At 45.5% G+C, this 25,324-nt stretch overlaps 7 protein-coding genes across 7 annotated transcripts; 2 read left to right on the top strand and 5 right to left on the bottom strand.

The window, feature by feature from the left end:
- Positions 1 to 5,069: 5,069 nt before the first annotated feature.
- On the bottom strand, positions 5,070 to 7,154 carry LMH87_001638 (uncharacterized protein; the record flags this gene model as incomplete). The annotated part of the gene is made up of 1 exon (XM_056192944.1): positions 5,070 to 7,154. The coding sequence occupies one exon, from the start codon at positions 7,152 to 7,154 to the stop codon at positions 5,070 to 5,072; it is 2,085 nt and encodes a 694-aa protein (XP_056050031.1).
- A 1,013-nt stretch (positions 7,155 to 8,167) lies between these two features.
- Positions 8,168 to 8,671, bottom strand: LMH87_001637 (uncharacterized protein; the record flags this gene model as incomplete). The annotated part of the gene is made up of 2 exons (XM_056192943.1): positions 8,168 to 8,467; positions 8,522 to 8,671. The coding sequence occupies 2 exons, from the start codon at positions 8,669 to 8,671 to the stop codon at positions 8,168 to 8,170; spliced, it is 450 nt and encodes a 149-aa protein (XP_056050030.1).
- Positions 8,672 to 9,497: 826 nt separating this feature from the next.
- LMH87_001636 (uncharacterized protein) lies at positions 9,498 to 10,331 on the bottom strand (the record flags this gene model as incomplete). The annotated part of the gene is made up of 1 exon (XM_056192942.1): positions 9,498 to 10,331. The coding sequence occupies one exon, from the start codon at positions 10,329 to 10,331 to the stop codon at positions 9,498 to 9,500; it is 834 nt and encodes a 277-aa protein (XP_056050029.1).
- Positions 10,332 to 11,947: 1,616 nt separating this feature from the next.
- Positions 11,948 to 17,248, top strand: LMH87_001635 (uncharacterized protein; the record flags this gene model as incomplete). The annotated part of the gene is made up of 15 exons (XM_056192941.1): positions 11,948 to 12,029; positions 12,094 to 12,770; positions 12,829 to 12,947; positions 13,028 to 13,085; positions 13,168 to 13,281; positions 13,390 to 13,549; positions 13,654 to 13,722; positions 13,790 to 14,329; positions 14,403 to 14,518; positions 14,582 to 14,641; positions 14,700 to 14,871; positions 14,994 to 15,215; positions 15,274 to 15,386; positions 15,450 to 15,868; positions 15,967 to 17,248. The coding sequence occupies 15 exons, from the start codon at positions 11,948 to 11,950 to the stop codon at positions 17,246 to 17,248; spliced, it is 4,203 nt and encodes a 1,400-aa protein (XP_056050028.1).
- A 3,021-nt stretch (positions 17,249 to 20,269) lies between these two features.
- On the bottom strand, positions 20,270 to 20,716 carry LMH87_001634 (uncharacterized protein; the record flags this gene model as incomplete). Its single annotated transcript, XM_056192940.1, has 1 exon — positions 20,270 to 20,716. One exon carries the CDS (start codon positions 20,714 to 20,716, stop codon positions 20,270 to 20,272), a length of 447 nt encoding a protein of 148 aa, XP_056050027.1.
- A 1,203-nt stretch (positions 20,717 to 21,919) lies between these two features.
- On the bottom strand, positions 21,920 to 23,124 carry LMH87_001633 (uncharacterized protein; the record flags this gene model as incomplete). Its single annotated transcript, XM_056192938.1, has 2 exons — positions 21,920 to 22,038; positions 22,512 to 23,124. 2 exons carry the CDS (start codon positions 23,122 to 23,124, stop codon positions 21,920 to 21,922), a joined length of 732 nt encoding a protein of 243 aa, XP_056050026.1.
- An 850-nt stretch (positions 23,125 to 23,974) lies between these two features.
- On the top strand, positions 23,975 to 25,126 carry LMH87_001632 (uncharacterized protein; the record flags this gene model as incomplete). The annotated part of the gene is made up of 2 exons (XM_056192937.1): positions 23,975 to 24,148; positions 24,212 to 25,126. The coding sequence occupies 2 exons, from the start codon at positions 23,975 to 23,977 to the stop codon at positions 25,124 to 25,126; spliced, it is 1,089 nt and encodes a 362-aa protein (XP_056050025.1).
- Positions 25,127 to 25,324: the final 198 nt, after the last annotated feature.

Below are 25,324 nucleotides of genomic sequence, written 5' to 3'. Positions count from 1 at the left end.
AATATAAATAATTTTAATATATATTAGATTATTAATTATATTACTATATATATATTTTAATAACTAAAAATAGGTAATACCTAATAGTTAGAATATATATAATAAATAAATAAGTATAACGTGGTTAATAAGCGAGCGGCGTAGATAAGCGAGCGGCGTGTTTTGCCCCACTTATTCTCTAAAAGTAAAATAACTCTATAAAGATAAGGTTAAAATAGCTTATCTTTTTACTAAAGTATAATAAGGTATTAAACTCTTTCTAGAAAAATAGTATTAATTATAAATAAAATAAGTTCTACTTATATAATAGTTAATAATAACTAAGTTTAATTCTTTTTATAATTCTTTCTAAAAATTATATTCTCTAATTTAAAATAACTAAAACTTTAAATTTATTATAATAGGCTTTTATTAATAAGTTCTTACTTATATATAATTAAAAATAAAATATAATTAAAAGTTTTAATAAGTTATTAAAGAAATTTAAAATTTAAAGCTAAGTTTTAGCTGTTTTTATTTAACTTATTAAAAAGATTAACTATATTTATTTTAGAAGTTTTATAGTTAACTAGGTACTATAAATATACTATATACTATAATTTAGTGTCTTAACTAATCAACTAAAAGAAATATTAATTCTTAAAAGAATTTAAAAAAGAATTAAATCTACTAACTATTAAATTAGTTATTATAAATTTAGATAATTATATTAAATACTTTATCTCTATATATAAGTAATTTAATAGCTTTATAAGCTCTATTTATAAATATAACTAATTAACTTTTATAATTATCTAGTTATTCTAGAAATAGAGAATAAGTGGGGTAAAACGCGCCGCTCGCTTATCTGCGCCGCTCGCTTATCAACCATGTTAGAGGAATAATAATACTAGTTATACTAATATACTCTATTATTATTACCTAAATATAATTTCCTTATTATATTTTTTAACCTTTTTAATACCTTTCTATATTTATAATAACTATTTTAGATAATATTTAGTTTATTATAAAGCCTATCTTATTAAAGTTATAAATCTCCCCCCTTTATATACTATATTTTATAATAATATTTTTTATAAGTTAAAACTAGTCTTAATATTATTTTAGATTTTTATATTAGACTCTTTAATAGTTAATTTAATATAATAAGTATATAATAAGTTCTAAGTATTACCTAATAAAGTTTATAGATTAATACCTCCTAATTAGAATATTATATTTAAACTCTAATAAGTAGTTAGTTATAGCTTCTATATTATATAAATAAGGTAGCTAAGATTATATTATAACGAACACCTATGCTGTTAGGCTGTGGGGTAAAAGATTAGGGTATTGAAAGTAATTCTAGTAATTAACGTAGGCGTAATAGTAGTATATATAGCGTAGAGTAGTGCCGCTATAACGGTTTGTTACACTATACTCCTCCCCCTAGCTAGCTGTCCTAGCTAGATATAGGCGAGAGGCTCCCCTAGGGCACGACTCCTAGTTCTAGGGATTTTAGCTATCAGTTTGATCCCTAGGAAAGCTATCAGTATGTAGGCCCCCTGTACTAGAACACGTATAGCTTCTACACATATAGTAAGCCTCCTGTTAACAGCAGGAGTTGAACTCGGGCTACTAGCTATATGCTTTTAAAATGTGACGAACGCTTATACTGTCAGGCTGCGGGGCAAAAGATCAGGGTATTAAAAGTAATTCTAGCAATTAATGTAGGTATAATAGTAGTATATATAGTGTAGAGTAGTGCCGCTATAATAGTTTGTTATATATATATCTAGATTAAGAATATATTAAATAAAGAGATCTTTTTATTTATTTATTAATTTTTAAGAGTATATTATTATATTAACTTAGTTTAGTTATTCTTATTAAGAATATATTAGTATTATTTATAGTATATTATAGATATAAGTTATACTTTAAAGTAATAATATAAGGTCTTTTTTTAAAGCCTTAAAGGTATTAATAATATCTTTTTTATTTAGAGTTAAAACTATTTTATCTTATTAAGTTAATAGAGTTTAAATATAGTTAATTAAAAAATAATATAAAGTAACTTACTTACTTAGATAGCCTACTTATTTATAAATTATATTATATTTTCTTTTTATATTTATAGGTAAATTATATTAACTTTAGATTTTTAATTAATAATAATACCTAGTCCCTTACTTTATATTCTTTAAGCTTTTCTTTTATATTATTATTAGGGACCTCGAAGCTATATAGTAGATACTAGGGATACTTAGCTACAGTCTAGTATTGCTTGATCTTTTTGATCTCTATGGCCAAGTGGTTTACCTAGCGCCCCGGTTCCTTATAGGATACTAGACCGTTATAGTGCACTATATTAAGGATTGTGAGCTAAAGGCGCCTAGAAGAGGTCGCTGGTTCGAATCCTAGCTGTGGATATAGTTGCTAGGTTAGCTGGGGTATTACGGTACGGGGTTATCGGTACTAGCGTTTAACTAGCTAATCTTCGTCGCGCTGATAGGTGAGCTATAAAGGCGGCCATAGGGAGCCTAGGGGTCCTAATACTATATACTTCTAGGTGGTCTAACAGGTAGGTAAGACCTATAGTAGCTAGGGACAGCTATGTGGAAGGAAGGGCAGCCTGTTAGGGACCTTAAAGCTATATAGTGGATACTAGGGATACTTAGCTACGGTCTAGTATTACTTGATCTTTTTGATCTCTGTGGCCGAGTGGTTTACCTAGCGCCCCGGTTCCTTATAATTATAGTATCTTATATACTACTTATTAGCTTCTTATATATATTTTATAGTGTTTTTATATATAATAAGTATTTCTTTTATATATTTTTAGACTTATATATTACTTATATTTAGAGTAGGTACTAAAAGGTAAGTAGGTATATAGTCTAGTAGTAACTTTATAGGTATATTATAGATTATTACTTATTACCTTATATTATAATATAGTTAATAAGTAAGTCGCTTAGATAAGTGAGTCGCCCGGTTTTCCCCACTTATTTCCTAAATTTAGAATAACTCTATTATAGTGGGGCTAGAATAGCTAGTCTCTTTTAATATTAGATATAAAACTATTAAATTCCCTATATATTTAAGAATAATACTATATATTAATTATTTAAATTTAAATAACTAATTTAATAGTAATTAGATTTAATTCTTTTTTAAACTCTTTTTAAAATTAATTCTATCTTAGTCTCTTTAAAAATAGAATATCTTTTAAATATATAATATACTATAATAATAAGAATAGATATAAAGGCTTAAGAAAAAATATGGTTAATCTTTTTAATAAGTTAAATAAGAAATATAAAAACAATATAGAAGATTCCTTATTTTTAATATAACTTATTAGAAGGATTAATTATATTTATTTATTAAGTCTTACTAGTTATATATACACTTATTAAAGCTCTCTATTAAGTTTTATAGTTATATATATAAAGACTATAAAGTTATTAAATTTAAAAAGAATTTAGAAAAGAATTAAATCTAATATATATTATTTAATATAATATATAGTTACTATTTATCTATAATTATTAATACTTTACTATAAATAGTTTAATAACTTAATATACTATATCTAAAAGCCTAGCTATTTTAGCTTTACTCTTATAGAGTTATTTTAACTTTAGTAAATAAGTGGGGCAAAACGGGCGACTCGCTTATCTAGGCGACTCATTTATCAACCATATTAAGTATAATTTATTATCATTTAAAACTAAGATAATAATATAGATATCTACTAAAAAAAGGTAATAAAAATACTAGTTAATTTCTTAAGATATGAAACTACTTATAAATTGTTTTTTTTATTCCTTAAATATTCTAAAATAAGGGCTACTTTAAATACTCTTTTCTTTTCTTTAAAGAAACTTCCCTAATTATTATAAAATATTTTAGAATCCTTAAAATAGTTTATTATAATATGTTAAACTCCTTTATAATAAAGGCCTACTTTCGCCCCTTTACCCCCACTATAATTATAGCCGCACAGGCTTTAGAAGAAAACTACCCGCCTTATTTTCGATTTCCTAATATAACTATACTAAATATACGCTTTTTAGGAGTGTTTAGCATTTATTATAGCTATTATAAGAAGGTGTGTTATGTGGAGAGATTACGTGGGCCACCGGACGCGTTACGCCGTATAACTAACTTTTTGTATAGGGCTGTAGGTAGATATATACTAAGTGGTAAGGATATTACTAGAGCGCTAGTTCTAGAAGTGGATACCCTTTTAGAGGTGCTCTTATAGTTATAGTTTAGACGAATATTTTACTATAATCTTATAAGGATACTACTTTTTTAGGTATTAAAAGAAGAGGGTTAGGCTTATAGAGTAAAAGTGGTAATAAGAGTATAAAGCTACTTTCTATATAACTAGGTGCAGATACTATAGACAGCTATCTTCCTTAGATAGTAGCTAGTAAGGGTTAGGGAATTATAGTGTGTTAATAAGCTTATTTAAGTTATATCTTACTTTTTTTAGGATACTATACTTCTCCTTAAGGTGCTAAGATATATAGTCTTTATCTACCTTTAAGGCAAAGCTATATTTAATATATATAATCGCTAATTCTAGCTAATTAAAGTAGAGGCTAAGTGCTACTATATATTACACGTCCTTAGGTTATAGCGACTTATATACCTAGGGCGCCGCTATTTAGGATATTAGGTCCCCTTATAGTGCTAGAGAGGGCCTACTAACTTTCCTCCCTTAAACCCTAAGTGAGTAGTAGACCTAGCCTACTTATAGGATAGAGCGGGAAGAAGTAGGCTATATATAGAAGAAGCTTATAGATAGTAAAATAATAGAATTTATAAAGGAGATACTAAGAATGGATAAAAATTAATCATGACCCAGAGCCGCAGCCGGCGCCAGTGTCAATGGCGACATTACACTATCTTCGCAGATACTACTTAGTACAGCAGAGTGCATTCCTGCACCAGATGAAAGAGTGCACATCGGCCGTGGCTGGTGATGGCGGACCACTGCAGTCCGCCTCCGAACCAATGCGCTCCAGTAAGGAACACCAATGACGAAGAAAGTAATTGTTCAAATCCCCATATTATAATGTGTAGGCCCGGATATGCGTCACAAGGCTTCCCTTTTCAAAACACCGGATACCATTCTGTCCACTCATGTATGATCCGTCGGTGACATGGAGCTTCGGCGTGTTCATATCGTCGGCGTAAATATATATTTCGTAACCCACAGCCTTGACACGTAAATGATGGAATGAGCTGGTGTTGTTGGTGTCGAGGGGTGCCGCCAGTAGCTGAATGTATTGGTCGTATCTGTCTATGCGACCAAGCTCGACAATGCCGTCAGTGACTCCAGCATAAAAGCCGCGCAACCCCTCTGGCACATTCCCGCGATAATCCATGCGGAACAGTAGCCCAGCACGACCTTTGTGCGGGTATATATCGGCCTCGTAGATAAAGTCGTTAAAGGTGGTGTTTTTGATCAGGGCTTTGCCTGCCGTTTTGGTGAGCAGCCCTGCAAAGACGGCGAATTCGCCGTCGTATACCTGCCAGCGATCCAAGGCCTTGATTGTACTGAAATCATCCCAGAACGCAACCGGGAATATTTGTATGTTGTCAAAGGTAGCGCCCGTATTAAACTGTCTCACGCCAACTATGCCATGTGCGTAGGTTGTGTCGGAGGTGCTGAGGATTGGTGTCGTCATGTTGTCAATGTACAAGTCCAGCTGCTTTCCAATGGCTCGGACCGCAACATGATGGGTCGAGCCAGCCCGAATGACGGCGGTCCCTTGCGCCATCTGTGTCCAGCCTTGATGGATGCGGCCAAACTCGACTTTGCCGAGGATGCCAAACACGGCCAGGTATCCGTCATAGGCGTCCAGACCAGGACCTGGATTCGACGCACGAAAGACGAGACCGACATTGCTTCCATCCGGAGATGTAGGGAGAACAAGATCGAGTTCGTAGAGGAAATCGGAAAAGTCGCTCTTGTCCAGCAAGACTTTACCCACGTTGGATTGCGCGTCGGCAACCAGAGCCTTTGTAGACGCATCATACGCGCCATCCGACACGACCCAAGGCAGCATGTCGCCCGATGTAAAGTTGTCATAGTAGCCAACGTTACTGGCAATGGGGGCCGTGTCGTACTTGGAGATGTAGATCCGAGCGCCGGCGCCGCACACCTGCGTCTTGTCGCCGGAGCAGGGGCCGCCGCAGTCGGACAGTGCGACTTCGGTATTCGAATCGGTCGATTGGAATTTTTGGCCGCACCAGCACTCGCGGGTATTCTCAACTCCAGAATAGACAAAACCTCTTTGGCTGCACCGATCGAGACAAGCGTCTTGGGTCATAGTGTCGTCGCTGGCATACTGGTACTCTTTCAGAATGCGCGGATCAGCCGTATCCTTGTAGCAGCCAATAACACGCCAGCCAGCTGTTTGAGTAGGAAGCGGAATTGATGTGCGCGAGGAAGACGAGGACGAGGCTGACGAAGAGCTCGTGCTGGTGGCAGGCTCCGAGGTTGTTGTGTGGGAATATGGGGGGTCTCTGCCGACCACAATGCCGAAGAGGTTGCTGCCACCGCACATTTCGGAGCTGTTTCCGGCGCACGCGATATTGCAGTCAGAGGGTGAGGGGCTTAGTGTCCCCTGAACATATTTGCCACACCAGCATTCCACGCCGGCCTTGAAGCCAGCGTACAAGTAGCCAGCACTCCAGCATGCAGCCTCGCACTTGGCGCGGGTGAGGTCATTTCCGCCAGGAGAGGGCAAACGGGTCTGCAGGGGATGCGTCGCCGCATCTTGGTAGCATCCTGTATCAGTCCAGAGCGGAGGAGCCGTCTCTGTGGTGGTTGAGCTGGTGCTAGAGGTGGTAGAGGTGGGTGTTGGCGACGAGGTCGTCTCTTCAGCCTTGACTCGCACGCAATAAGACTGAAAGCGCCAGCCCTCGCAGTTGGTCCCAACAGAGGGGTTCCAACGAGAAAATGTCTCTGGAGAAATGTTCCAACTGTTTCGAATAGAGTCACAGGTGCGACTACCGGTGTTGTCATACCAATAGGTGCAATCCTTGATGGTGTTTGGGTCCCAGCTCAACTGTGGCTCCTTGCTGCCGAGAACCGGGCTCACGCAGGCAAGCAGCCACACAACTGAATTAAGTAGTAAGAGTTGCATGTTGGTGCTACATCAAAAGGATTTGTAAAAGGAGAGTGGATGTGAAATGTAAAACAAAAGAAAATGGTGCGAGTAGGCAAGTATTTGGGTGATGACAAGGCGGAACTGTTGTTCAAGCACACAAGCGAGAAAAGGAAAAAAAAAAAGAAAATTGGCAAAAGACTGTATCATGTATAAGAAGTTTTCCATATTAATAATTGCCCAAAAGAAGCCCGTGCTAGGTAGGTCGCAGCGCCCGCCCCGTGGACGACGAAACAGCCATGGAAACTGCGTTAAAAGCGGCGACGAGGCTGTTGCCGGCTGGCGCGCCCACTAACAGTCAGACTGCATAAGTGGCTGGCGAGAAGCGGCTTTCTAATTTTTAAAAAAATGACAAACTATTGATTAGCTGCATGCGCTCATTTCATTCAGCTTCATTAATCTCTGTAGACGGGTCTGTTACCTAAGTATGCCTTAATACCGACCGAGTAAGGCATAAGTTCGCCTACCAATAGTCAGACTGCATAAGTGGCCCGCGAGCAACGGCTTTCTAATTTAAAAAAAAATGACAAACTATTGATTGGCTGCATGCACTCATTTCATTCAGCTTTATTAATCTCCATAGATGGGTCTACCACCTAAGTGTGCCTCAACACCGACCGAGTGTGGCGCGGGTTGCAGAATGGCTGGAACCTGCAAAGACCTGATTTCGAAACTTGACCATGGCAGAGCAACACTTTTTGTCATGTCGAGGAAATCCATGTAATATATTTACTTGTTCATGACGTAAACTTTATAACTGCACAGTATGAGTCGATAAGTCTTGCAAAAGCTGTAGCAGCATGGTGAGTGGTCATTTGTTTGAGGGAGCGGTGTTGTTACGCGCAGGCGAGTCCAGGTAAGCTGTGATGTAGAATACAAAAAAGAAATGAATTGGTAAGAATAATGGTAAATATATCTACTGAGTCAAAAAGACATAGTCGACAAGAAATATAGAACAAAATATAATGGATCGGGCTTTCCTCATTCCCTGCTCAGCAATCTTTGACCATGAGGCCCTTGGTGTCGTCCCACACTCGCTCAGCAGCATTGTGAGTAGATGTGGCAGGTTTAAGATTGAAATTTCTTATTTCATCGTCCAAAGAAGCTTTTGCCAGTTTGTATTGCCTCTCGTCTGGAAATTTCTTTTGCAGTTTGTCCAGCGTCTTGGCGTAGTTAAACAACTCCCCGCCACCTGGAGGGTGGTCGAATTCAGGCAGAATTCCTCCCCAATTGGACTTTTTGTTTCCTCTTAGTATCGGAAGAAGATTTTTGTCCTTGTCAACTCGGCGATCCTGAGTAATGTCGTCAACAACGTCGTTGAGCCTTGAGATCACTTTCTGAAATACCTCCCAGACAGCGGGATTGGAGGAGGCGACCTTGCGCACCTTGGCGACTTGTCCGCTGGCTCTCTTGACGGCGGAGATGTAACCTGTACCGCCGTCCTTGATGACAGCCCAGGGTCGCACCTTGCCGTTTCCAAAGTTGTTCTCGTTCATTGTGTGGGCGGCGTCGCGATTTGTCCATCCGTTCTTGCTCAGGTTGTCAAATTCCGCCCTGTCGCTACCCGCTCCGGTGACGTGGACAATGAACTCTCGTAGAGAGCACAAGCCCCTAACCAAATCACCGCCGGGAATCCTGATGTTTTGTGTTCCTTTGCAGCGCTCGTAAGTCTCTTGACCGGGAACCTCTCTGCATTTTTTTGCGCTGTTGTCCCAGTCTCTGCAGCGAACACCAACGATCCGATCTTCCAGGGGGAGCACTATCTCGGCTCTGTAGCTAAGATAGAAAAAGATGGTTTGAAGAGCATGTATATAGCTTCTATCGTTATCTGCTAGAGTACCAACAAGCACTGTAGCTAAGAAGAGAAAAATGACTGAACGCATATTGGGAAGCTGCCCAGAAAAAAAGAAAGCAAAAAGAGTGACAAGAATATTGAATAAAAAAAGGCAGAAAGACTTTGAACCATAAAAAAAAATACTGGAAAGAAAAATGTGCTCGTAGGAAGGGCATATGTACTACGCACGCTTTACCAGCTTGGCCAAATTATGGAAAGTTGATTTGCACCGTAATTTGCCATCTAATGTCTCCGCTTCATCAGGAAAGCAAGCACGTCTGCAGAAACCCCTGCGCCACATTTTGTTTAGTCTCATCATGTTCCTGCAGCACTGCGGCAGGCTGCAGGAATATGATGGCCATGGGGAAGCGCCGAGGTTTGTGGAGTTTTTCAACAGGCGGGGGCCGGTTTAATTAATGAATGCATGAGTCCGCCAACTTGCAATGTAAGCCGAGTTGGAGTTTAGGAGCCAAGCCCAGCTATTTACTTTACACGCTCCATTCCTCCTCCAGTGGCGGTGGCTCATGAGTCGAGCTATAGACGGCGCTTTCTAATTCCCGAACCAGCCGCCGTGCAAGCCGTCGTCTTGCGAGATATTGTGCCGGATTGTCCAACTCGTCGTCCGCGGCCGCCATGAGCGCCGCCTTGCGGCCGGCCGTGTCATGTTCCTTATGCTGTGGATCAAAGTGCAGCATCTTTTGATGAACAAGCTTTTCCACGCGTAGATAGTTGGTCGGCGACAGCCACTCCTCTTCCGGGATAGTGTCGCTGACTACCCGCAGGTAGAACCGAAGAGGGGGCCCGTCTGCTTCTTCTGGGTTGTAAAACGACTCAAATGTTCGAAACCAAGCAGTAAGCCAATGCCGATATCTGGTGGTGTAGTTTTCCGACCAGGTTCGGGCCTCGTTGATTCGAACCGTGACGTCTCTCAACGAGGCCAGATTTTCCTCGATCCAATCGTGACCCGTCACGTCCTCGTGGTTTCCAAGATAACACTCCTCGTTCCACATGGTCAGCTCGAGATGCTGAGTGCGCAAGAACCACGGATGCTTGATAACGTCGTCGATCCACCAGATATTGAACTTGATGGTGTCAGTCTCGCTGCAGTACCAGGACGGAAGGCCGCCTTCAGGCTTGGTCTCTTCGGCAAAGAAGAATTGCAGAAATGCGCGTGATTCCTTGCATGCCCGGTAAGTAGCGGTCGACTCCACCGCGAAATAAAGACGAGAGCCACCATGCTCGTCCTGCACATGGCCAAAATAAGGGACAGGTATGCTAAGAGGGGTGACGAACTCGGGCAGGGTTCCATGTTCGAGCCACATTTGGTGTTCATGTCGTTGTTTCAACACGTCGGACGGATGTTTGGTCGTAAAGGTCAGGGTCATCGGACCAAGGGTAGCCAGCCATATTTTGCGACGGAGCTCGCTAGGTAGTTGTGAAAAGACCCGAAACATGGTTATTGCAGCGCCGTAATGATGTTGTTATGAAAATTTGAACGCTCATATGGGAGCATTTTTATGTGGCAAATGGGATCCCCGAGAGCATTCGCGGCGGCGGTTGATACTAATAGTGAAAAGGTCTAGTGCGGGGAAATAGATATTGCAAATTTGGTAAAGTATAAGGTGGACCTTGAAAAACTCTACTAATAATTAAAATACTTATATAAAAAAGTTTTATTCTAGCTTATAAACTAATTTTTCTAAGCTTATAATTTAGTAATAAATTTTATAAATACATTTCTTTTCTTTAAATTTTTTTTATTTTTTCTTAAAAGAATTCTTTCTTATAACCTATATTATAAAGATTAATTTTAGAGTAAAAACTAATATTATATAAATAAATTATATATATATATATCCTACTTTTACTATTAGTATATTTTATATTAAAGTATAAAAAGGGATATTCTCTCCCCTTACTAGTTTTGGTGACTTTGGCTAACTTCTTTTCCAAAGATACCCTCTAGTTTGTGTTGGCTCCGCTTCTGTAAGTCGCTCACTCAACCGAGGTGAATTTCCCCCACATGCCCCATGACAATTACGACCTTTCAGGGGTCGTAATAGGCTTCCAGAGGTCTTTCAGGGGTCAAAGTGCATGCTTCTCTTCAGGGGACTCTAGATGGGGGTTCGCAGGGCGTGCCAGGCGGCACTCCTCTCTTTTGGCGTCGGCGTAGCGTTATGTGTGGTCATTTCTCCAAGGTTTTTCTGCATCAGGGGCGGCACAAAGGTCTGAATCTGGAGTTTCTTTTTTTGGTAGCGGCACAATGATCTCCATCGGGAAGGTTCCGGGACGTTTGTCAAGCAGGGTGCGACGCCGAAAGACGAGTGTGCGGCCAACGGCCCGCAATAGGGATTAATTAATATGCCATTCTTCCCTTTTTGTGGGCGACACCACTCTGGGTGTCCCCAGGAGTCGGGCACACCACAGAAGGGCTTTTTCCTCAATCAACACTATCGCTCCATGACTAATAACTGCTCTGCATAACAACGTGGCATCACGACCCGCACCACATGCTCACATGCCACAGCACACCTCCACAACTCGGAAAATAGCATCGCTGCTTTAACAGCCTCGCAGGCCGAAATAATGGAAGCGCAAAGTCGATGGCATCTACTGCGCGCCATACCTCCGTGACGGGTCCAATGCAGCTGTACATACTGTCCAATGCCTTTCAGGGCTTGCACCAAGTTGGCTATTCTCACATAATGGACGCAACTAAATAGTACTTCTCATCCCCTCCTTAGCATCTTGTCATCTTCTTGTTTTCGGCCTGCTCAGCTCCTCAGTTGCCTGTCTCTCTTTTCAACCGCCGACAACTCCTACATTCTTTCAAGTCTGCCCACTGCCGTTTCATTTCCATTCATTCTCTGGCATTTGCCCCCTCTCATTCCTGTTCGACACTTTCCTTTTTAGTACAATTTGCCTTTTCAAAATTAACATGAGGATACTTACCTTGTATTACCTCTTGGCATCTGCCGGCACGTGGGCAGCCTCAGATGTCATTTCCAACGGCGCAGCTGGTATGTTATCCAAAGATGTAAATACTACAGCCAGATGACATCTAACGACGGCATCCTTGTTCAGACTCTCTTGGCTTTATTGACAAGTTCGTGGAGAAGTGGAAGCTCACTCACCCGTCACTCACCAGTGATGAGCTGGCAGGGATTCACGACACTGCGCAGCGAATGAAGTCCAATCTTCAAAGCCCCCCTCCCCCTCCTCCCCAGGTCACCGTTGCCGTTAGCAAGCCAACCAATGTCTCTCTTCTTCACCCGCAACAGGTGTCGAGATTTGCCAATACGACCGGTAGCATGCAAGTCACAAACTCGACGCTGGAGCAGGCTCTCCGCATTGTCCGTCTCGCACAGCGAGAGTCGGACGCCAGGAACAAGGAGCGCATTGACAATCCCCGCGTCAACAACTACTACGACGACCGCGGTGCCAATGCAAATAGAGCCCGCGCACTAGACGGCAACAGTCTGTACATCAACGACACGGTTACGGCGGCAGCCGCAATCGCGGCCGAGGCCACGGCGGCCAACACCACCACCATTGATCCCAGCAAATATGTACTGCCTCCCGAAATCGCAAGCATCGTCCAACAAGACGATGCTCCCTCTCTTCTCGCTAAGCGTGCTCCACCCAGCTCCGACAGCAGTTGGTGGATGGAGACAATTGCACACGAGGGCAAAGTTCCATTTGGAGGCTCTCAAAACGACGGCTATACAGTCTTTCGCAACGTCAAGAACTACGGTGCCGTGGTATGTAGTAGCCACGATGGAACCTAAAAGACATGACTCAACTAACACTGTCCTCTAGGGCGACGGCAAAACAGACGACACGGATGCCATCAAAAAGGCCATGTCCGACGGCGGCCGGTGCGGCTCTAGTTGTGGCTCTTCAACAGTCAAGCCTGCAATTGTGTATTTTCCATCTGGGTATGACATGACTTGATCTTACACTCCAACTTTTTTTCTTTATTTGGCTTGATGCTAATTACTGCCTTGATACTCGGTAGTACCTATCGAGTCCGCCAGACAATCCCCATGTATTACAACACTCAAGTGATTGGTAATGTATGCTCTCTCCCCGCAAACAAATCACGCTATTTTTTTAAGCAACGGGCCTGCCATAATAATGCTGACCCGCCAACTTTAGCCCAACAGTATGCCCAGGATTGTGGCAGACGAGAATTTCGTCGGCCTTGGTGTTCTCTCATCTGACGAGTATACTGGGGGCAGCGGCGGTGCGGATGAGTGGTACATTAACCAGGTGCGTCTTAACTCCTGCACATTCCGGACCGTCTTTTATCTACATGATGATAACGGGGAAAAATTGTACAAGAAGTTTGTTTGACAATGTTCTAATCCGAGTCGACAGAATAATTTCTTGCGCCAAGTGCGCAACTTGATCATTGACACGAGCAAGGCCAACATGAAGAGCATAGCTGGTCTCCATTGGCAGGTGGCGCAAGCGACGAGCATCTACAATGTCCGATTCTATGGCTCCGCCGACAGAAGTAAAGAGCATATTGGCATATGTAAGGCTAAAAATGTTCCAGCGCACACAGACCCTCTGCGCCCTCCCTCTCCAAAAAAAAAAAAAAAACCTCTCTGGATCACTAATCAACCTCTGCGAATACAGTTGCCGAGAATGGCAGTGGTGGCTTCATGGGAGATCTGTTCTTTAGCGACATGACGATAGGAATCCGATGTGAGTTTGTCTTTTCTTTGGTTAATCTCTTGAAAGTATTTCTCACCATCCTTGTGCGACATTGTAGGTGGCAATCAGCAGTTTACGTCCCACTCAATGACATTTTTTGGCGTCGGCACTGCTGTTGACCTGCTTTGGGATTGGGGCTGGACATGGAAGAACATGTTCATTTTCAATGCGGATACTGGCTTCAGCATGAGTGGCGATTTTATTGGCGGCTCCATGATGCTGCTCGACAGCCACCTCGCCAATGTCAATTCCGGCATCTCCATCCAGACTCACAAGGCGTCAGACTTGGCCCAATTCTCAATCACACTCGAAAACATCAAGATGGACGGCGTCAAGACCATGGTCACTCACGAGTCCTCCAACACGGTGCTCGCGGGCGGCTCATCAGTCATTGGGTCGTGGATTCTTGGACGAGTATACGACGACGATAATAAGTCGGGTTCGTTTCTAAAGGGCAAAACCTCTGCTCTTGGAGAAAAGGAACCATCCTTGGTTACGAGCAATGGAGTTGCGACAAACGGCTACTTTATACGCCGTAAGCCTCAGTATGCGGACAAGCCAGCAGACTTTTTTGTGAATGCTCATTTTGCTACCAAAGGTAAGTTGCACCTCTCCCAGTCGTTGCGGAAACCAGCTATGCAGAATGTGCATTCTAACCTATGGCACATTAGGCGATGGTGTAACTGATGACACTTTTGGGTTGGCTCTGGCTGCAGCCGTTGCGTACGATCACGGTAAAGCTCTGTATATTCCAATGGGGTCTTACATCTTGACCGATCGTATCAATGTAAGGAGTCTACGCGTTTGACTCTGCTACGCACAGCGATTGACTAACTTCTAATTTCGCTAGTTCCCAACTGGATCTATAGTTGTCGGCGAATGCTGGTCTCAGTTGGTCGCAAAAGGAGCCGTAAGTCCGCCATGATGTGCTTTCGTAGCCAAGAAAACGTCACTCTGACTTTTGATAGGCTTTTCAAGACGCTTCCAATCCCCGGCCCCTAATCTCTGTTGGCAAAGACGGCGAGACTGGATCAGTTGAGATTCAGGATCTACTTTTGACGGTGCAGGGGCCAACTGCTGGCGCCGTCTTGATGGAATGGAATGCGGCACAAGACAAGCAAGGTTCAGCGGCCATGTGGGGTAAGTCTTTTGAGTTGTTGCTTAATTTCAATGAGCCTCGACCCCCACCCTACGCCCTCTTCATCATTATCGGCGCCCATCTCATTTCTGCTAGACGGACATCAATCTAACTGCAATTTTAGATGTGCATTTCCGAATTGGCGGTGCAGCCGGGTCGCATTTGCAACAATCAGACTGCCCAAAGCTCACCGGGTCGGTCAACCCCAACTGTATTGCAGGGGCATTGATGCTTCACATGACCTCATCATCGTCAGGATACCTGGAGAATGTCTGGGCATGGGTTGCTGACCACGAGTTGGATGGCGGCCCAAGTCAAACACAGATTGACATTTACGTGGCCCGAGGTAATTGCCTGAAGCCGTTTAATGGTATCTTAGGGAACGCGTTGCTGACCAACCTTAGGCATTTTGATTGAGAGTACAGGGGGTCCAGTCTGGCTATATGGCACATCGTCTGAGCATTCGGTCCTGTACCAATACATGGTTTATGAAGCCGAAAACGTGGTCATGTCCATGGTGAGCAACTGCTGGTTTTCTCTCTCTGCGCGAGCATCGCGACTGACCAACTTGAAAATATAGATTCAAACAGAGAGCCCCTATTTCCTCCCTGATCCACAAGCTCCAGCACCCTTCAAAAACCATGGCTATTTCCCCTCAGACCCAGACTTTGCAGACTGCGACCACTCCAACCCCCACTGCGCAGCAGCGTGGGGCTTGTCCATCCTCGGCAGCACTAACGTGCGAGTCTACGGTGCCGGGCTCTACAACTGGTTCCAACGCTATGTCCAGCCCTGCGTGGATACGCAAGATTGCCAGCAGAGGGTGGTGAGCATTAAGAACAGCGGCCAGGTTTGGTTGTACAACCTATACACGATTGGCACCGTCGAAATGATCAACCACGGCAAAGACCAGCCCGTCTTGGCCAAGGACAACACAAACACGAATCAGCACCCGTTTACATCGGTCGTCAACGCCTGGCTGCTTGCTTCTACGGGACAGTACGTTGATTGGGGCGCCGGCGTTTCTTCTTTTCTTTTTTTTCCTTTTTTTTTGGTTCCTTTTTTCTTGACAATGAATGCTGACTTTTGGCTACTAGTGGCTCACGAACAAACGACGACGATGACGACGGCATTGATGACTCGGATTTTGGCCAGCCTCCTGTTTGCAACGACCAGTACGAGTCGCTTGATCAAATCTCGGCTGCGTACGACGCTGGTTCCTTTGATCAGGGATGCCTGAATGAATACCTCTCTAAAGCATGGGTACACAATCTCACCGACAGCATGCACAAGTACGATGACATTATCAAAGACGACTATCATTCGAAATTTGTCATTTACCGCAGTCTTGTGCAGACGCAGGCCATGACGCAGCTGCACAAGTACATGATGGAGGACGAAGCCGTTGGTTGGCACTGTGGCAAGCCAGAGGCCAAGATATGCTGCAATCGCTGCAGCAACTCGTATCCAGGCAATAATCCGGCCAATCCCTGCCTCCATTTGCCCTGCACCGGCAACAACCAAAGCTCTCCGACCGTGTGCAGCGACGGCAAGGACGCTCCTACGGGGTGCCCAACCTACCTCGACGACAGCCCCGACCCCTTGAACTGGTACCTGGATGACGCGGACAAGTTTCACAAGACTTTGGAAGACAAGTACGGCGTCGTTCGAGATTGGATAGAGCTTGTCGACTTTGACGTCTACCAGAATTACGGGTGCATCCTCAATCAGCAAGACGATGGCGGCAAAAACCTGATTCAGTGCCAAAAGGACACGGATGTGTTTTGGCGTGGTTACCCCCAGATTAAGCGCGATTTCCCTCTCGACGACCCTTCACAAGTCATCAAGACGGCCTATGACAAGACAAAAGACCTCCTGAAAGAAACCGACGTGCAAATGGACATGGCCAGCCTCTACTGCGGCGGATCCTGGGCAGACGTTGCCAATACGCTCGCGTTTCCCGCCATGTCCATGAGCGCCGCGGTGACGAGCATGCAGGACATTGTCAAGGTGGCGAATCAAAAGATTGAAGAGGACCGCCAAGAGGGCATCGCGGCCATTATCGGTGCCGTCTTGTTCTTTGTGCCCTTTGTGGGCGAGGCGTTGGGCACGACCCTCGCGCTGCTGCGCACCATCCTCAACTTGGCGGGCGCCTTTGCAGACATTGGCTACAATATTTACGACGCCATTGAACATCCCGGCAACGCCCTGAGCGACATATTCGGCATCATCTTTGATGCGGCCGGGCTGAGAGGAGCATTTCGATCAGCGTCGGCCGAGTGGCGGGACTTGAAGCGGGACAAGATTGAAGCCATGCCAAAGGCGTTTGTCAGGGACACGAAAACCATGAAGAACATGCAGGGAATGTGCAAACTATGATTAGTGGGCGTTAGCTTGTTAAGAGGATCGTAGCCTGGGCGAGGTTATTGCTGCTAGTTGGTGGTAAATTATGAGCTTCGGCTAGGGAATAGTACCGTACACGTCAACCGAAGAAAACATGGCACCTTGTATCCTGCAACTATAAATACCAACGTAACCAAACGGCCACAATCTGATCAAAGTCTGCCATTGTAAGCGACGCCGCATCTCTGTCCTCTTCCGTCACCTCTTTCCGCAGCCGGCACGCGACGCGCGTAGCAATGGCCGCCTTTTGCGCTTGGCCCATGGCCTGAAATATCCTGCCTTTGAGGAATGTAGTTCGCGCGACTTCTGGTTTGTGGGCGCTGGCGTCGACGGATCATGTCGCGAGAGCGGCATTGACAATGTCTCTAAAGTAGAAATGGTTAGCCACGGACAGAGTCTTGGGGGGATGTGGGGTAATAAATAAAGGTGGAAAGCGCAAAATGGCAAAGGAATAGCACAGTTCTTACATTGCTTTTTGTAGGCGGCCTTTTCGAAAAAGATGCTCGGCAACCTTGTGCGCCGCCCGCGCTGTGTACGAATCGCGCTCTGCCACCGTCCCGCATGTGCGTCCACGCCCTGGTATGATACTCCTGGGCCTCGTCCAACTTCTCCTGTTTTGCGCGCAAATTCCCTAGCACGGAGAGCAGCAACCCCGTGCGCGCCGACTCGCGGTCATTTTTCCCCAGCGTGGCTTCTCTCGCCGCTCGGCTCGCCAGCAGCAGCTTGTCGCAGTCGTCGTATTTCCCCTGCGCCAGCAACGCCCATCCCAGATTTGCCTCACCCGACCGCGGCACGTAATGGTCCTTCGAGAGCGTGTCAGAGACACAGCGCTGCGGAAAAGTCGTCTTCGGCTTCGGCGTAGCGCTCGTCTTGGGTGCGTGAGATGCCGCGCTCGGCATAGGCCAGGTACAGCCGCTCGTCTTTTTCGGTATTTTCGAGGCTGGCGCAGATGGCATGAACCAGATCAAACGACTTTTTTTTGTGACTCCCACCTGCCGCTCCAAGTGCAGGGGTTTGGAACGGAGACGAAGGTGTTAGAGTTGGAGCAGGTAATCTGTCGTCGTGATCTACAACGTCTGAGCAGGTTGTAGGCGCAATACCGTATTCTTGGTGCCGCTGTGGCACTCGAAGAGGCGTGCTCGTTGTTGGTAGAACTGGCTGTCATTCTGCTGCTGCAGTACTTACTTGGGAAGAAAAAGTTCAGACTTACCAGAAAAAGCTGACTTCGGCTTCGACTGCACCAAACCGCTCGAGCTTACGAGGCCTTGAACTGAAGAGAAATCAACTCCGGTTCGGACCTCGCTTGCCATCTAGGCGCCGACAGCTCCAAGCCTCGGAAGAAGGCTCTTCATACAAAACAGCCGCGGCGGCGGCCTCTCAAAGCAAAGCTATTAACTCGCGAAAAGAATTCAATGCTCTTTTCAGCAAGCTGTATGTACGCGCTCGACAACCCGTTGGCGGGGTCTGTCACGAAGGAGTAGCCGGCAGACCTTTCTGAGATTCCGTCTCGGAGTTCCCGGACCCGCGGTTGCAGAGGTTGCCAGCTATATAGCAAGTGCTCCACTCTGCTTGGTAACCTGTTTAGTCGCTGCAGCTAGGAGGTTATAAAAACCCGTCTATAGTCAAATAGTGGTTCCTATCCTAGGAGATCTCCTCCCTATCCTCACTCCACTTAAAGAGAAACGCAGAGCTATCTATACGGCTTAGACTTATACTATACACTAAGAGGCTAAAAACTCACTAAAAGGCGTAAGGGTACTATTATATATCTTCCTATATCGTATATAGTAGAGGAGGTTAAGCTAGCTATGTCTTAGCTGTCCTAGTAGACTATATACTTCTAAGCTATTTAAGGTAGGATACCTTCTAGAATGATAAGGCGTGTATAATAGATAAAGCCTAAAAGGTGTATTATATAGGTAGCTAGGCGTGTAAATTTAGCCCTATTATTACTAGAAAGGCTATATATAGTGCTAAAGTAGATAAGTAGTATAAAGCTTACTTAACTATTATTTAACTCTTTTATAGCTATAAAAAGACAGAATTATAGTATAACATCTAGCTATTTGTCTTATATAGGCTTTATGGTAGCCTGCTCCTCTTAGCTACTCTTTATATTAAAATCGCTTACTAGGCTTATATAGCCTAACTCTATATAAGATAAGGGCAGTATAATTGCCCCCTCCTTATTATTACTATTATCTATACTATTATCTTAGAAGTTAGAGTCTTCCCTACTACTACTATTACTATTAGAGTTATATTTAGACTTAGAGCTAGAACTACTAAGTAATCTATAGTTTATATTATTATACTCCTCTACCCTAGCAACTAGAGAGAAATTTATTATATTGTTAATATATAGGTTAGAGGTAGCCCTTAGATCCTTTTAGGTCCTATAAAGGCTATATATATAGCAGACATTACTAGTAAACTTAACAGTCCTTAACTACACTAGATCTTCCTATAGCTTCTATAAAGCCTAGCCCTACTTAAAGGTAATACTCTATCTTATTACCGCCTTAGTGGAAGCACAGGGTATACGCTATAGTCGCAGCTATATACAGAGACAACACTTCAGAAGACGCCGATACTAGCACTTAGAGCGCTTATACACGACAAGCTGAAACGGCGCCTTATATGGTCGGCCGATAAACCTACCACGCAGCCATCGTCGTATAGTCAGCGGTTGCTGCATTGATGATCTCATGGCTCAGCTGAGTTTTGCGGCTCTTACATCTTTCTACGACGGCACTCGCGAGACTAGATCCACGCTGATATCTATAAGCAGATAACTCGAGCTACACCATTTATGCCCTTAGTGATCCTTACGTCTCTAGCTATAGCGCCTATTACGAGACGGAAAGAGGCCCTGCTTACACCTAGGCTATATTAGGCAAGTTTAGTATAGAGTTAGTTATTTACTATTGATGTACTGAAAAAGGCCATGAACAACCAATCTGGCATTTTCGTCCAGGAACTCGCGTGGAAATACAGCTACCAAGCGACAAGGGCAGCGGGGTGAGCATTTCGGAGCTTTTGACACATCTGCGGCGCATACCCAGTGCTCTGATCCCTGTCGGCAGTCTCTTTCGGTAGCTCACCGTTGAGGACAAAGATTACGGCCAAGTTCTCCGCCAGAACCGACTCTGCCATGTCGGCGCTGTGGACTCGCCCGATCTCTGGCACGAGCCCCTCGGAGTACAGATTCTGCATGGAGTCGTGCGTCGCGTTGTCCCGCGTGACGGCCTCGGCGAGGAGCTGCGACTGGGCCTCGTTGACGGGCAACGCCAGGGCGCTGACTGCCCGCCAGAGGCTGAAGACTTGGTCGCGTGGGAACTGCAGCGCCCCGCGGATGAAAGGGCGAAGCTGTTCAAACTTGTCAACGAGGAGATGGACTACTCTCAGGAGCGACTGGTACGCCATCTGTGTAGGCGAGTCCATCGTGCTAAGAGATTGCTATTCTCTGGGTTTAATGATTTGAAGTTGGGTTGGGCTAGTCAGTGCAGAGTCGAAGAAATACCTATGATGGATGAGCATTCCAGGCTGGTTAATTTGTTCAGAGGCAGAGATACTATGCCGCCTTCATCTGGAGACCCGGGGGATATATAGATATTATGTTATGGTCGTTCATATCGCCCGCTTAACGAATGCCCGTCGTGGAACAAGGCGCATCGTGGTAACTAACATGGGGCTCTAAACGAACGATCCGTCGCTGTACAAGCGCCTAATGACTTGTGGGTTGTCCAATGCGTGGCTTGTTTGGCCACGCGGTAAATTTATCGTAGACTGGCCTGTAGGAGCACGCGAGGTAGGGCTGCAGCCTCCATGAGCTCCCTTGCATCCGGGTTCTTGCATCCGCCACATCGCACCCGTTTCATTCTACCCGCTCGGCGCCATCGTCACAATTGCAGCCCGCTTTCTGTGTCGCAAGGGCAGCCGCTTGCAAAGTCAATAGCTGGATGGCGTGTTTCTCGGGTTGTTCCCTTTTTTCTCTGGCTTGTTCAATGCAGATAGGCATCCCGCCACGCACTTATTAAACCAAAGTGTCGGCAAGCCTTAGAGATTTTGGACTCTGGCTTTCGAATCTAATCAGCCCAGCTCTTCGATCCAAACATGCGGATCTTTGGGGAAGAAGTATACTGGCCATAGGAAATCCATGATGCCCGCTCTTAGTCAGTATCTGCCTTGACCTACCTCATCTTCCTTCTTCATTCGATCCGAGATGAGCTTGACGTAAGGAACACCTTCGTCTTCTTCACCAATCCTGTAGGGGTTGCGGGCCTAGAGATCCTTTGAGACAGCGAGAATGTTGTCGATGCTCTCCTTTTCGAGCATCAGGCAGAGCATGAGTCTGCTATTACGCTCACGTCTCCCTTCCACGGGCCGGCGATTCTGCGCGATGCAGGCGTCGAACCTCTCCCCGGCCCCATTCTCAGTCAGTCCCGAGAGGCCCTGCTCATCTTGCACCAACTCGAAGGAGTAGAGGCTCCAGAGCTCCTCGTTTGGGCTGGCGTCGGGCTGGTGTCAGGGCCACGTAGCATCGCGCTCGGCGTAGGCGGCCAGACGCGTCAGGACTTGCGCAACCTTTTCGTCGGACCCCGGCCCGTAGACGGTGAGAAGAACAGTGTAACCCCAACAGTAGCCTTAGTCATGGCTGCCGTCGTGCCTCGCGAGGTGCTCCAGCGCAGCGAGGGCCTTCCAGGTGGCCACGGCACGTCCGTCGGTAAACCGGGGTAGGCAGTTGCCGCCTTGGTGGCCGCGAACTGCGTCATGTCAATAGGTGTGAATCGCGGCATGGCTGTTTTATTTATGCTATTTATGCCTTTGGAAATTGTGCGTGAGAATATACGGAATATTCGCAGTAAAGTAGGAGGAGAGGGCTTCGGGTATTATTACCAATTCAGCGATAGCAAGAGTTGGACGCCAATGTGCCGAAACCGCCATATCTTGGACCAGGGCATGGCAATTGCAGTACATTATTTTCCAAAACGGCGTATAAGAGGCCGAGTCTTTTTGTAACGTTTCATTACGTCGGAATACAGTGAGCTGCCTGTAGCCCTAGGACTAGGTAGCTAGATGGCCCATCTCGAACACACGCACGTTGGTAGACCGAGTCCGTATCAAGCTATGCTCCAATGAAGCTTTGCTTTATAACATCTATCTCAATACGATTTTAAAATAGTCACCCCTTAATAAGGATTAGTAGAGTGATCTAGAAATTGATGATGATACTTACACATGAAAAAGCTTATAAAATGTTGGCTTTCGTTGAGAGGAGCTTCTTGGCCTAGATCAGTCAGTATGACGCAGATTTGATCCGATAGCCTTTTGACAAAGACCTCTCTTTCAACACGCTCGAGAAGTGCGAAGAAGATCGCCGAGTCCATTTTCGGCCATTCTTCCACGGGAAAAGTAGCCGACCAAGCAATCACCGTTGAAGGGGAGTCTCGCAGCTCCTCACACAACTTGACACGGCGCTGAAGCTCCACGGTTGTGCACTGCCACTGATTCTCTGGCAGCTTACCCCTAAAGATGGCGAGCATGTTGTCCCGCAGGACCTGATCCAGGCTGCCGGCCAATATGTGTCTCACGGCGGGCTTGACTCGTTCCTGCAGGAGCTCGTCGGCTCGCATGTTAAGCACTCTGAGCTCCCCTCCCTTCAGCTTGTTGGACCGAAGCAGCGACAGGCAATCTCCTGCTTTGTGCTCCAACTCGTGGATGCCCGAGATTAGCTGCCCGAGCTGCTCCTCACTATATGTCCGTTTTACGCCCTGCAGGGCAACAGAGAAACGGTCAAACTGGACGATGATGTCGCCGAGTTTGTTTTTCGCTTGATTAAAAGGCAGCATCTCGACAACAAGCGACGGCTCCCTGACTTTGAGGTTTGAACGCTGAAAAGAGAATTTGGTATGCAGAGATGGATAGTTATGATGGAGGACGGTGCTCGTGAGGTTTTTAGGTGAGAGACTGCAACATCACACTACAGTCTTGGTAGATGGGCTACAATAATTCATGATAAAAGCAAGAGTCTAGAGACGGACAATATCTTGTTAGCGCTTTGTTCGCCCTCGCACCAATATTGCGCAGGGAGGCAGTACTCTGAGTCGCTGGATCACAAAGACTCAAGCTTCTGGATAGGCAGAGCGCACAGGGTTTTGTGCGTCGATTCATCACCAGAATTGGAGACACTCTTCGACGGAATCTAGTTTTATGGAGTGTTCAATGCGGCCCGGAAGTTACACCCGCGCATCGCACCGTCACCAGATTGGTGGCGGGTGCCTCCAGCCTCGCACAAAGTGATTTGAGCACCAGAAAGACTCTACCATTTATTTTTTGCATGGTGCTAGTACATTCCATTATTCTCCACTCGCTCCTCATCTGTCTGGGACGTTGACTTTTTTCCTTCCTATATTTTACAGCATTAGTTTAACTGCAGCGATGCTGGCCGGAGGTAATACTAATTGTCCAGGGACGCAACAGTCCTATACTGACCGGTCGCTAGTGAAGTTGAATAGATAAAATAAAAAAAACAATAGAGTACGTTTGCCGGTGATGATGGCGTTGGAAATGGATGCCAAATATCGCCCCGATTCAGTCGACTGATCGGCGCGGGACTGCACTATATCGATCTCGGGCGTCAGCGCCAGCGCCGTCGCCCAAACTCTATCCTTGCAACTTCATGCGCCTCGGCTCGCGGCAATGATTGCAGACGCTGGCGATGTTGCATTCAACATCTGTGCATTCCTGTCCACTCTATTTGCCTTGGAGTATGGCGCCGACACTTTTGTCAAGCACACGGCCATTGTGGCGACGCGCATTGGCATCTCGCCTGTGCTAGTTGCGCTCTTTACCGCCGGCGCCGAGTGGGAAGAGGTACGCACCAGCGTCCTACCATTCGCTTTACTCGCCTTGATTAGACTGACCATGAGACTGTAGCTTACAGTCGTTCTCGGGGCCTTGGCCCAGAAGCGCGCCTCGCTCGCCCTTGGTAATGTCGTGGGCTCCGCCATCTCCAACATCCTGGGTGCCTTTTCGCTAGGCCTACTCTTCTACGAGCGCGGTCGCACCATTGCGTTTGACCGCAGCGCACGCATCTATTCGCTGCTTCTGCTTGCGCTGACCACGGCCGTAGTGCCCATCATTTACTACCCCAAGCCGATTGTCTGGCTCATTTCTGGGCCTGTTCTGATCACAACGTTTTGCGTCTACTTTGGCATCGCCACTGCTGCCATTGTGCAAGGCGTGCTGACGGCTCCGGACTCTGACAGCGACTCTGACTCTTCAACTGGCAGTGTCAATGACATCGATGAAGAAGATCTTGTTGATAGCACCACTGGTCTCCTCTCTGGTCAGCAGAACGAGACGTCAACTCGCCGTCAGAGCCACACCCTGACTTATCATACGGCCTACCTTCTCTTTGGCTTATTTGCCATCTCCCTCGCTGGTTATGTCCTCTCAAGGGCAGCCATCAACATTGTCGATGCATTCGAAATTAGCGACGTTCTTTTTAGCGTTATATTCATTGCCCTGGCCACAACGCTGCCTGAAAAGTTCATCGCTGTCATCAGTGCGCATCTCGGGCAGCCTGGCATTCTCGTCGCCAATTGCGCAGGCAGCAACATCTTTCTCCTGTCACTGTGCTGCGGCATTATCATGACAGCGACCAAGGGCGACTTGGATAGGGGCAGTATCGAGTTATTTGAGATCGCGGCTCTTTGGGTATCGACTGCAGCCTTTACACTGACAGTCTGGTTTGGGGCGCGGTTCGCTCCCTGGATCGGCGCCGTCATGTTGGTGGCATATGTCGCGTTTATCGTCTTGGAATTTACCGTGGTGCACATAAATGACTAATTGAACGTGCCAGGCTCAAATTAAAAAAAAAGCAGCATCAATTCTAACTGTAACATTCAATTTATGATTATACTGTGCTCTGTACTATTCGGTCCAAATACTTGTAAGGTTGTGCAGTGTCATGCTGTGTACACCCAGTGAAAACAGCACCTGGTAAGGCATCACGGCCAACACACCAATATTTGCCAGCATTCTAAG

Source organism: Akanthomyces muscarius, chromosome 3 (genome assembly GCF_028009165.1).
Source record: "Akanthomyces muscarius strain Ve6 chromosome 3, whole genome shotgun sequence".
NCBI classification, from domain to species: Eukaryota; Fungi; Ascomycota; class Sordariomycetes; order Hypocreales; family Cordycipitaceae; genus Akanthomyces; species Akanthomyces muscarius.
This window is presented reverse-complemented; position numbering and strand designations above follow the sequence as displayed.